This window comes from Abramis brama, assembly GCF_963993115.1.
Source record: "Abramis brama genome assembly, chromosome: 11".
NCBI lineage: Eukaryota > Metazoa > Chordata > Actinopteri > Cypriniformes > Leuciscidae > Abramis > Abramis brama.
The window spans coordinates 810,001-822,500 of NC_139973.1; the positions used below are offsets into that span (position 1 = coordinate 810,001).

At 41.1% G+C, this 12,500-nt stretch overlaps 1 protein-coding gene across 1 annotated transcript in view; it reads right to left on the reverse strand.

The window, feature by feature from the left end:
* The window catches only part of arhgap40 (Rho GTPase activating protein 40), a 21,960-nt gene extending 9,589 nt beyond the window's left edge, over nucleotides 1–12,371 (reverse strand). Inside the window, exons 1-8 of the mRNA XM_084129775.1 lie at nucleotides 12,172–12,371; nucleotides 5,345–5,568; nucleotides 4,852–5,072; nucleotides 3,394–3,472; nucleotides 2,489–2,640; nucleotides 662–827; nucleotides 476–567; nucleotides 1–77 (exon numbers count right to left, since the gene is read on the reverse strand). The exon at nucleotides 1–77 is cut by the window's left edge and continues 1 nt beyond it. Of these exons, the coding sequence (XP_083985901.1) occupies nucleotides 1–77; nucleotides 476–567; nucleotides 662–827; nucleotides 2,489–2,640; nucleotides 3,394–3,472; nucleotides 4,852–5,072; nucleotides 5,345–5,568; nucleotides 12,172–12,365 (1,205 nt within the window). The 5' untranslated portion in view covers nucleotides 12,366–12,371. The remainder of the gene's footprint in view (nucleotides 78–475; nucleotides 568–661; nucleotides 828–2,488; nucleotides 2,641–3,393; nucleotides 3,473–4,851; nucleotides 5,073–5,344; nucleotides 5,569–12,171) is intronic.
* Nucleotides 12,372–12,500: the final 129 nt, after the last annotated feature.

The following is a 12,500-nucleotide window of genomic DNA, read 5'->3' on the forward strand; positions in this document are numbered from 1 at the left end:
TTTATTCTGGCCTGAGAGCCTGGAACCCGCAGGATCCCCTCAGAATCAAGACCTTTCTTCTCCAGAAACGACAGAAGCTGAAAACAAGAAAACATTCACATTGAAAACACCCAAGAGTCGAACTTTTAAAGTCACGATGAAACGGAAGTAGCGACGGAGTAACAAAGTTACCTTTAGCAACACTGTAAAAGTTACTACAATATTCGTCACATGATTAAACATGCGCATCGTTTTCGAATGTTTCCACTTCAGAGAGCTACGTAATAAACTGGAGCATAACGTGAGAGGTGAAACAGGAAATGATGTCATCACATACTGCTTGGAGAAAGAGTGTGTGTGTGTGTGTGTGTGTGTGTGTGTGTGTGAGAGTGTATGTGTGAGAATGTGTGAGTGTTTGAGTGTAAGTGTGTATGTGTGTGAGTGTTTGAGTATGTGTGTGTGTGTGTGTGAAACAGGAAATGATGTCATCACGTACTGCTTGGAGGAAGAGTGGGATCTGAGTGCTGGGTTTGATCTTCTGATCGCTCTCCACCAATGAGGCGAGAGGAACGCCAAACAAACAGCTCTCTGACAAACGGGAAGACATTTGACAGATTCTGATTATTCCTGACACAGATCGAAACGGATGAGGTCAGGTGACAGGAAATGACAGGAAACTCACCAGGGATTTTCCTTTTGCAGGTTTTGTGTCGTTTGACCTCGAGCTCCAGAAGGTCACACAGCGCCGTCATGTCAATCAGCGCCAACTGGCGGACCTTCTTCAGGTCCTGATGGGAAAGATCCACGACCCGGGTCACTCCTAACCGGCACTGCGGACAGACGACCCTCTGAGAGAGAGAGAGAGAGAGAGAGAGAGAGAGAGAGAGGGAGGAGGTGAGACGCTTGATCATACTTCTAAACTGTTTTTATTACAGTAATTTATTAGTGATAGACAAATATGATCGACTCATATTTAGTAGGGATGGGAATCACAGGAGGCTTATCACGATATTTTTATATTTAGCTTAACACATTTTATATATTTATTATAACTGCAATATATTAATATATATATATATAGAGAGAGAGATAGTCAGACAGACACACAGTCAGACACACAGTCAGACACACAGACAGACACACAGTCAGACAGACACAGTCAGACACAGAGTCAGACAGACACAGTCAGACAGACACACACAGTCAGACACAGTCAGACAGACACACAGACAGTCAGACACACAGTCAGACAGACACAGTCACACACAGTCAGTCAGACACACAGTCAGACAGACACAGTCAGATAGACAGTCAGACAGACACACATACAGTCAGACACACAGACATACACGCAGTCAGACAGACACAGTCAGATAGACAGTCAGACAGACACACACACAGTCAGACACACAGACAGACACACAGTCAGACACACAGTCAGACAGACACAGTCAGATAGACAGTCAGACAGACAGACACACAGACAGTCAGACACACAGACAGACACACAGTCAGACACACAGTCAGACAGACACAGTCACACACAGTCAGACAGACACACAGTCAGTCAGTCAGTCACACACAGTCAGACAGACACACAGACAGTCAGACACACAGTCAGACAGACACAGTCACACACAGTCAGTCAGACACACAGTCAGACAGACACAGTCAGATAGACAGTCAGACAGACACACATACAGTCAGACACACAGACATACACGCAGTCAGACAGACACAGTCAGATAGACAGTCAGACAGACACACACACAGTCAGACACACAGACAGACACACAGTCAGACACACAGTCAGACAGACACAGTCAGATAGACAGTCAGACAGACAGACACACAGACAGTCAGACACACAGACAGACACACAGTCAGACACACAGTCAGACAGACACAGTCACACACAGTCAGACAGACACACAGACAGTCAGACACACAGACAGACACAGTCACACACAGTCAGACAGACACACAGTCAGACACACAGTCAGACAGACACAGTCACACACAGTCAGACAGACACACAGTCACACACAGTCAGACAGACACACAGTCACACACAGTCAGTCAGACACACAGTCAGACAGACACAGTCAGATAGACAGTCAGACAGACACACATACAGTCAGACACACAGTCAGACACATAGTCAGACAGACACAGTCAGACACACACACAGTCAGACAGACACACAGTCAGACAGACACACAGTCAGACACACAGTCAGACACACAGTCAGATAGACACACAGTCAGTCAGACACACACAGTCAGACACACACAGTCAGATAGACACACAGTCAGATAGACACACAGTCAGATAGACACACAGTCACACACAGTCAGACACACAGTCAGACACACAGTCAGACACACAGTCAGACACACAGTCAGACACAGTCAGACAGACACACAGTCAGACACACAGTCAGTCACACACACACACAGTCAGACAGACAGACAGACAGACAGATAGTCAGACAGACAGTCAGTCTCACCGGCAGTGTCCCATCATCTCTCCTGCACTGGCTGCTGTTGTTCTGTGGTAGTTTGGCTTGTTTCAGTAAGATGGCCGCTTGTTCACAATATGCCACGTCTGTGATAAAGATCTCCTCCATCTGTAGCCCTTGAGTCTCCTGCCCACTGACAGCTTCACACACACACACACACACACACACACACTGTTAATGGCTGTTCTATTGACAGCGGGAAGCGTTCCGTATCTGAACCATTTGAATATAATTTCCATATGAAAAGGCAGGAAATTGCATCTTGTGTTCAAAGGGCACATTCTGCATTCATGCTCGTATAATCAAAGCTCTGGCAGATTACGGCTCCATCTCTCTGAATCTGAAGCATTTTACTATTATTAAACACACATATGCTCTTTATATTACTAGATGTGACAGGTGAAGATATGCAGCTGAAAATAACACTGAATAATGAACAGACCGGCCCTTTAAGATCATGAGACTGTAGCGTTTCATTCCAGCATTACATCTTACATTTAGCTTTCATGTAAACAGGAGTCAAAGATCTTCACAAAAATCAAAGTATCTCTGCAAAACTCAATGTTGTCTCACTGTATTGTTGCCAAATCAATAAAAGCTAATTAGCTTCTCAGCCAATAGAAAAGTGTGTGTGTATTTCTGTGAGTGAGTGAATGTGTGTGTGTGTGTCTGTGAGAGGGTGTGTATGTGTGAGTGAGTGAATGTGTGTTAGTACGTGTGTGTGTCTGTGAGTGTGTGAGGGCTTTTGTGCGAGTGTGTGTATGTGAGTGAATGTGTGTGTGTGTGAGAGTGTTTGTGTGTGTGTGAGAGAGAGAGAGAATGTGTGTGTGTGTGTATGTGAGAGAGAGAGAGAGAGAGAGAGAGAGAGAGTGTGTGTGTGTGTTTGTGTGTACCTGATCGTTGTGTCTTTGTCACACTGTCCATGTTTCTATGCATGTCAGATTCGCTGTTGCGTGCCTCAGGAACTGCTGACTGAATAGAAAACAATTAGTTACAGACACACACACACACACAATGTGTTATCTCTGAATTCAAGCCTTTATTCAGGTGCCAGTGATATGATCTGACATGACGTGAGTGTGGTATTGTCTGCTGTGGAGCACGAACACACACAGGCCTTTACAAATGCCACGACTGACTATTTCTGAACACAGATTTTGTCGTAATACAACAAAAAACACGGGGCATCAACACACTTTTTTGCATGATGTCTTTCAATCTCACTATCAAAGAGCTCAAATCATAGTTTTATTACAGAAAGAGTCGTGCTGAGCAATAAGACATTAAGAGTTTTTGATATAAAGGTCCCTATTTTAATGATCTAAGCTCATGGTCTAAAGCGCACTTAGGGCGTCCGAATCCACTTTTGCTAGTTTAACGACGGGAAAAATGGTCGCATTCCTGGCGCATGGTCTAAAAGGGTTGTCCCTATTCTCTTAAAGGTGATATATTATGCCCCTTTTCACAAGATGTAATATAAATCTATGGCGTTCCCAGAATGTGTCTGTGAAATTTCAAATACCAGATCATTTATTATATCTTGTCAAATTTGCCCCTTTTTGGTTGTGAGCAAAAACGAGACGTTTTTGTGTGTGTCCCTTTAAATGCAAATGAGCTTTAGCTCCGCCTCCGTTCAGAAGAGGGCGGAGTCTTTACTCAAGCTTCAGAAACTCCGGCAATAACAGAACAGGCCAATCTCACTCATCCAGAATCCCAGAATCACCAGGAGCGAGTGCAGTCTTACGGAGAGACTCAGGAAGAGCTTCTGAATGTTAGTGGAGACATTTCTGTAGTTGTTGTGGAGTTACACTGATCATCTCATCATCATGTTGAACTTTGACACTAAAGTTGACACAGTTCCCCGATAGAACAGCTTCAGGCTTTGCTGGATCTTCATCATTGCGTTAGAACTGGTCTCTGTTGTCGCGTGAGAAACCAAATGTCGGCTGGTGTGTGTAAACGTGCAGATTAAGGGCCGGTAATATTATAATAAGACCCTCTTCATACGTCAGAAGGAGAGCGAAATCTGATCGGCTTATTTTATAACATGCTTGCAGAGAAAGACTCACCAGAACACAGTTACTGGGTTTCACTTTTCACGTTTTCTGGGTTGGTAGAAGCACCGGGAACCCGATTATAGATTATAGCACTTAAACACGGGAAAAGTCAGATTTTCATGATATGTCCCCCTTTAACTACTTTATTTTTATACCAGATGTAAAAATGAGGACATCCCTAAAGGAGGTTTTTGGAGATTTTGTCAGGTTTTGGTCATTTCTGGTACAGATTTGTCCCCAAAATATAGTTAATTAGGTACACACTCACACACTCACTCACAGGTGTGTTGTTACCTGAGCGATAGGGTGTGTGAAGACGTCTCTGACGTGTCTCGGTGGTGTTTTGTTCCTCTTGCGCAGTGAGAGTGTGTACGAGTCGATGCGCTTCTGAACCGCTGCTGCTTGAGTCTTAGTGAGAGTCGACAACAGAACAGCTTTATCCTCGTCCTCTTCTTCACCGGTTACAAGTGGAGACAAACCAGCATCCAGCAGCCAGAGCTCGTCCTGCTCGCCGTCTGACACACACACACACACACACACACACAAGATTATTAATGAATATTAAAAAACGTGAACATCACTCCGTCCTTGGTCTCTCTACATTGGCTTCCTGTACAGTATAGGATTGATTTAAGGGCCCTATTTTAACGATCTAAGCTCATGGTCTAAAGCGCACGGTGTGTTTAGACGCTATAATGGGTGTGTTTTGTCGCTATTCTCTTAATTAAGAAGCTGTGTGTGTGTCGGTCTCATCTCACAGCATCATCATGTCTCTCCATCTCTGTACCTTCGGACTGTCGTGAGTCTCTCCTGCGGCTGCTGTCCGGCTCGGAGTCGCTGCTCTGGATGTTCTCCACTTCAGTCCAGAAGGACTCGAGGCACAAACTGTCGGGCTTCAGGGGATCGGGATCGGGATCAGGAGAGCCCGGCTTCGGGAGATCGGGAGAGTGCGGCTGCGGGTCCTGAGGGTCCGTCCAGGACTCAGCGTTCATCGCTCTGAGGCTGCAGTCCCTGAAACACACCGGAAGAGGAAGAGACTGGTGAGGAAGAAACACCCGACTGGATAAAGCGAGAGATGAGTGTGTGTGTGTGTGTGTGTGTGGCCGTTCACAGGCCTGCAATGCTTTTGGTGCCAAAAGTGTAAGCGCGGAAAAATGGAAGTCAGAAGAATACAGATCCTGTTTATTATACGTTAGCATGAAGCTGCAGCTTCACAATACATGAATTACACTTACGAATAACAGTTACATGCTGCAAATATTTTTTTCTTACACTTGAAAGCCGATTTAACCTTTACAAACCTTCCCCTGCGCATGCAGTTCTTTATGACATCATATTACCTTCATACAAACTCCCATAATGCATGAAGAACTCAAACTACTTCCTGTTCCGTTCCTGCAGGACCACCGATCGCTTTGAGGTGATCATGAGTTTCTGCAGGTAACTGACACACACACACACACACACACACTGAGTTTCTGCAGGTAACTGACACTCACACACACACACACACACACTGAGTTTCTGCAGGTAACTGACACTCACACACACACACACACTGAGTTTCTGCAGGTAACTGACACTCACACACACACACACACTGAGTTTCTGCAGGTAACTGACACTCACACACACACTCGCACACACACACTGAGTTTCTGCAGGTAACTGACAGTCACACACACACACACTGAGTTTCTGCAGGTAACTGACACTCACACACACACACACTGAGTTTCTGCAGGTAACTGACACACACACACACACACTGAGTTTCTGCAGGTAACTGACACTCACACACACACACACACTGAGTTTCTGCAGGTAACTGACACTCTCACACACACACACACACTGAGTTTCTGCAGGTAACTGACACTCACACACACACTGAGTTTCTGCAGGTAACTGACACTCACACACACACACACACACACACTGAGTTTCTGCAGGTAACTGACACACACACACACACACACACACACTGAGTTTCTGCAGGTAACTGACACTCACACACACACACACACACACACACTGAGTTTCTGCAGGTAACTGACACACACACACACACACACACACACTGAGTTTCTGCAGGTAACTGACACTCACACACACACACACACACACACTGAGTTTCTGCAGGTAACTGACACACACACACACACACACACACACACACACTGAGTTTCTGCAGGTAACTGACACTCACACACACACACACACACACACACTGAGTTTCTGCAGGTAACTGACACTCACACACACACTCACACACTCACACACAGAGTTTCTGCTGACGGACATCAGTGAAGAGCGGCTGTTAAAGCAGTTTCTCTTCAGATGCACAGATTAAATCAAAGCTGAAACCAGTCAGTCACTTCAGCTCATGATGTCACTTTACACGGATACACACCACTGATCTGACCGATGTGTGTTTAATGGCAGAACTCATTCTAATATGATTTGCTGCTCAAGAAACATTTTTATTTTTCAGGATTCTTTGATGAATGGAGTTCAAAGTTCATCACAGCATTTATTTGAAATAGAATCTTTTGTAACATTATAAATGTCTTCACTGTCACTTTGGATCAATTTCACACACACACACACACACACACACACACACACACTCACACATTCACTCTCTCTCACACATTTACATTTTTTACATTTACATTTACATTTAGCTGACGCTTTTATCCAAAGCGACTTACAATTGCTATATATGTCAGAGGTCGCACGCCTCTGGAGCAACTAGGGGTTAAGTGTCTTGCTCAGGAACACATTGGTGTCTCACAGTGGATTCGAACCTGGGTCTCTCACACCAAAGGCATGTGTCTTATCCATTGCGCCACACCACCCCCCCTCACACGTACAGACACTCACTCTCACACACACGTACACACACACACGCACTGTAAACCATGTTCTCAGAGTGAGTTTAGTAAAGACTGTACCTGGTACTGCGCTGAGTGTGTGTGTGTGTGTGTCTGGTTGAGTGTTGCTCATGCAGGTAAAGATGGAAACGTCTCGGTCGACACAGTTTTTCGCGCTGGACGGGTTTAGATCGAACCAAACGCACCACATTCTCCTCCCTGGGCTTCATGTCCATAAAGTACATTCTCACTTCCAGCTCAGTCAGTGCAGATGAATAATAATAATAATAATAATAATAATAATGTTTGAATATTAGAATATTCTGTCAGATATTCCTCATTCTCCAATAGATTTGCTCTTTTTATGCTCCATTTCTTCAGTTCTGAGTGTAAAAATGTCCCGCTTTCAAACAGAAGATGCACACGGACGCGACTCATCAGTGGCCCATTGCTCTGCTGTGTGTGTGTGTGTGTGTGTGTGTGTGTGTGCACCAAAGGGAAAGAACCAGCAATACCACATCACTGACACCTAAACCTGCTCATCTGGGACACACCCGACTTGTTCACACACACACACACACACACACACACACACACACACACACACACACACACACACACACACACACACACAACATGCCATTCATAACTTCACATATAAACAAAACCATTAACCTAATAGATGGATGTGATGAAAATAATCTTCAGCCTCTGACCCACATGTGACTTTTATAATCTTTTGCCATATGTAAGAGTTGAAACGAACCGAGATCACATGCAATGTTTACCAGTTTAAAAATGTATGTCACTGCAGGAAAATGTAATACTAGTCAAAGTAATTAAAATGGAGAAAAACTGCACAGCTCCAAAAATATACGACCAAATTTATTGTTTTTTGTCAATGAAATGAATGTACTATATTTTAGTTTGATAATGTTTTTTTATTTAATATTTTGAATTTTTAGGGGATTTTATGGTACTAAATTATATTTACTAATTATATTTATAATCCTTTTAATTTAATTTCCAACTTAAACTGTTGTAAATCTTGAATGCTTTAGAGCGACAGACTGAAGTTTGATCTCTTTTCAAACACGACACTTGGCAGATTATTGCTGAAGTGAAAACAGTTTTAAAAAGTGAACTTAAAAAGTTACAGAATTTTACGTTTATTGTTATGAAAAATGCACAAAAATACTAGCCTATATTAAATTTTTATATGAAATATTTAATTTCAAAATCACGTTTTACTCTAAAACTGCAAGAGAATCAAAGCCATAAATCTAAACAAGTTGTGTTCCAGATATGAGCCTGACTCTCAGTAAATGATCTTTCAGTGAGATGTTGTTCGGCTGCAGTTCCAAACGCTTCCACTAGAGGAAACTCGTTTCTGACCGCGAGGAGCTCAGGTGGGACTATTCTTTCAGGACCATTTCACCTGTTCGAATCATGTCCATTTTTTGTGTGTGTGTTTACATAGCAAGTGCCAAAACCTTTACCAAGTTTCGTACCATTCCGTTGAAGTAAAAAATTCACACAAAAAACAAAACGTAAAACTTTTCCGAAGAGCACCAGAGGGTTAATGCACAGATTTAACAGAAATATTGATCAAACAAAAGCACATAGACACAGATGTCAATCATTAGTTTTAATATTATTTCTCTTTATACGTTGACAGTTTATGGACGAATCCAAACCCAGTTGTGCGAACACAACTCTGTCATCTCGCATTAAATCTGTCAATATCACACATAGAGAATCTCCTGGTCAGCGTAACAGGAAGCCGTATGACGCACACACACACGCACACACACACACGCACACACACACTTCATTGTTCTGTTTATTTTCAGGCTGCTGCTTCTTTCCTCATAGTGAATAATGAAGTGTGCATTAAAACTCCAGGAGTGTTAAACACACACAGTTTGAATCGCACACATTAACAAGCTCTCGATTCTTCACATCATGGAATGAAGACGATCAGGCTCGTGTTTTTGCTTCAGGTTTTCGTGCCAGAAAAACGTCAGAGTATTTTTAAACCTGAAAAGTCCTCCTCCTTCCACATGTTGACATCCATTGTTGTTTCACACGACACACACACACAATAATGTGACTTTAATAGAGCGAGAGAGAACAAAAGTGTGAACACTAAAGGTTCAGGCTGCCATTATAACAGTTACAGACTTCTCAAAGTAACTCGATTACGGTCATATATTAAAGCTGCTTCATAGCTTATAGACATTATGCTTTTAATGATATGACTATTAGACTAAATCATTTTCACAGGGTTCGTACAAGTTGCTTGAAGTGCTTGAATTTGACGTTTTGAAATGTAAGTCCTGGAAAACCCTTGAAAACGGCCATATTTATGAAGAGGTACTCGAAAAACGCTTGAATTATTGAAAGACAATATATGTGAAATTAGTGGATAATTTGATTGATAAAACAATCTTTTCTCACCAGTCTGATATAGATATAGAGCCATTTCACATGACTATGAGTGTGATATTGCTTATATAATTATTCAAGTATATGATACAGCTTTGAATTTCTTCAATTTGAAAGTTTTAGAATTTGAAAGATAATAAAGATATTGTTTGATGAGTGAGATCTCTGATTGAAGTCCTTCAAAACCAAAAAAGTAGTGCTTGAAAAGTCCTTGAATTTCATTTTACAGTGTCTGTACGAACCCTGTAATCAATCACAGCACCAACAATGTCAATTACTAATACATTTACACTAAACAATATCCTAATTAATATAAACAACCGATTTTGCATGGTTTTGCAGAATGCTGGTTTTGATTATTGCAACATTAAACCACTACTTGCTACTTGTAATTGTCAAGGCGATCTGTGACTCGACTGAGAGTTAGAAGCGTTTCTCCTGTGTAAAGCAGCACACACACCGTCTCTGTCCATTCCTCACACACACACAATCACTGACGGGATCTTGGTTACATTCTTAATCCAGACTTCAGTCGGAAAGCTTCTTACGGTTTGCAGAGTTCAATAGTTAAGTAATGTGAACTGCCAACCAGGTTTACTCCTTATGCAAGAAAATGCACTGTTGAATCCATATTCTTACTAAGAACATTTAGATTTTATCATAGGGTTCGTACAGACACTGTAAAATGAAAATCCAGAGATCTCACTAATCAAACAATATCTTTATTATCTTTCAAATTCTTAAAAGGTAAATAGATAAATAAAAATAAACTTATAAAACAAAACGGTACAAATAAAGTGCAGCACATGCAATGGCTGTGTAACTTTAACCATTGAAAGGATACTATGACAAAGATATCGCTTTCCTTATTCAAACTGGTTTATTCTCATGAATATATGATTGACCTGAAGAATGAATGATGTATCATATACTTGTATATTTATGAGCAATATCACACTCATAGTCATGTGAAATGGCTCTATATCTATATCAGATGGGTTGATTTTGTGTGAAAAGATTGTTTTATCGGTAAAATTATCCACTAATTTCACATATATTGTCTTTCAATACTTCAAGCGTACCTCTTCATAAATATGGCTGTTTTCAAGGGTTTTCCAGGACTTGCATTTCAAAACGTCAAATTCAAGCACTTTGTATGAACCATGAAAACGTTATTTCTCTGAACATTCAAACGTGTCATTTATTAAATGTTTAAAAACATTTTTTATTGATTAATATAAGTGACCATAAAGGGAACATTCCATTGTATCATTCTACAAACATACTGAGAATGTTACTTTTGAATGTTCTCTGAACATTCTAAAATGTAACATTTTTAAACATAACAGTAACATTTTTAAACGTAAGAGTTGCATTTTTAAAAGTAACAGTAACATTTTATTTTTAAACGTAACAGTTGGATTTTATTTTTAAACTTAACAGTTGCATTTTTAAAGTAACAGTTGCATTTTTAAACGTAACATTTTTAAACGTAACAGTAACATTTTTAAACGTAACAGTTGCATTTTTAAACGTAACATTTTAAATGTAACAGTTGCATTTTTTAACGTAACAGTTGCATTTTTTAACGTAACAGTTGCATTTTTTAACGTAACAGTTGCATTTTTTTACGTAACAGTTGCATTTTTAAACGTAACATTTTTAAATGTAACAGTTGCATTTTTTAACGTAACAGTTGCATTTTTTAACGTAACAGTTGCATTTTTTAATGTAACAGTTGCATTTTTTATGTAACAGTTGCATTTTTAAACGTAACAGCAACATTTTTAAAGTAACAGTTGCATTTTTAAACGTAACAGTAACATTTTTAAAGTAACAGTTGCATTTTTAAACGTAACAGTAACATTTTTTAACGTAACAGTTGCATTTTTTAACGTAACAGTTGCATTTTAAAAAAAATCATTGGACTAACTTTGAGAGAACATTGCCAGAACATTCTAAAAATGTTCCCTGTTAGCTGGGACTTTTCCTTGCTTTCCAAAGTATTCAAACAAGAGCAGCTTTGGTTCATGTGCAGATGTTAGTAACTCGACCACTTTAAGAACAGTGTGATATTCAGGAGAACTAGTAGATGTCCAGTGACCCATTTTCACAGCAATGCAATAGAAGAACCATTTCAGGCTCTTTACAAATTTTTCAGTAGAATCTAATCTCTATTTTCTCAGTATCAAGAATATTTTAATAACCTAAAGAACTGTTTTCCTCTATAAAGAAGCTGTTGTGGAATGGAAAGACTCCACGGATGTTAAAGTTTGGGGTCGGGTCCTACCTGCGTCCCGTCGGAGTGTGTGTTTTCCCCGCGGGGGTGTGTGTTTTCCCCGAGCGCAGGAGTCGGCCAGTGGTTTTCCCCCACGGCATCTGGTTCTTCGGCGGATAAAGCTCGCGTCGAGCGCCTGCAATCTCCTCATGTAAACACACCAGAGCCAGAACGCTTCGCACAGGAACGTTTCCACATCCCAGCATCCTGATACAGGAAGAGCCGGAAACATGCGGATCACGGGAAACACGGGAAACACGGGAACACACACTCACAAACTCAACCTCAAGAAGACTAAACCACTAAACCACCTGATCTAGTCTATCAAAACTAGCAATCTG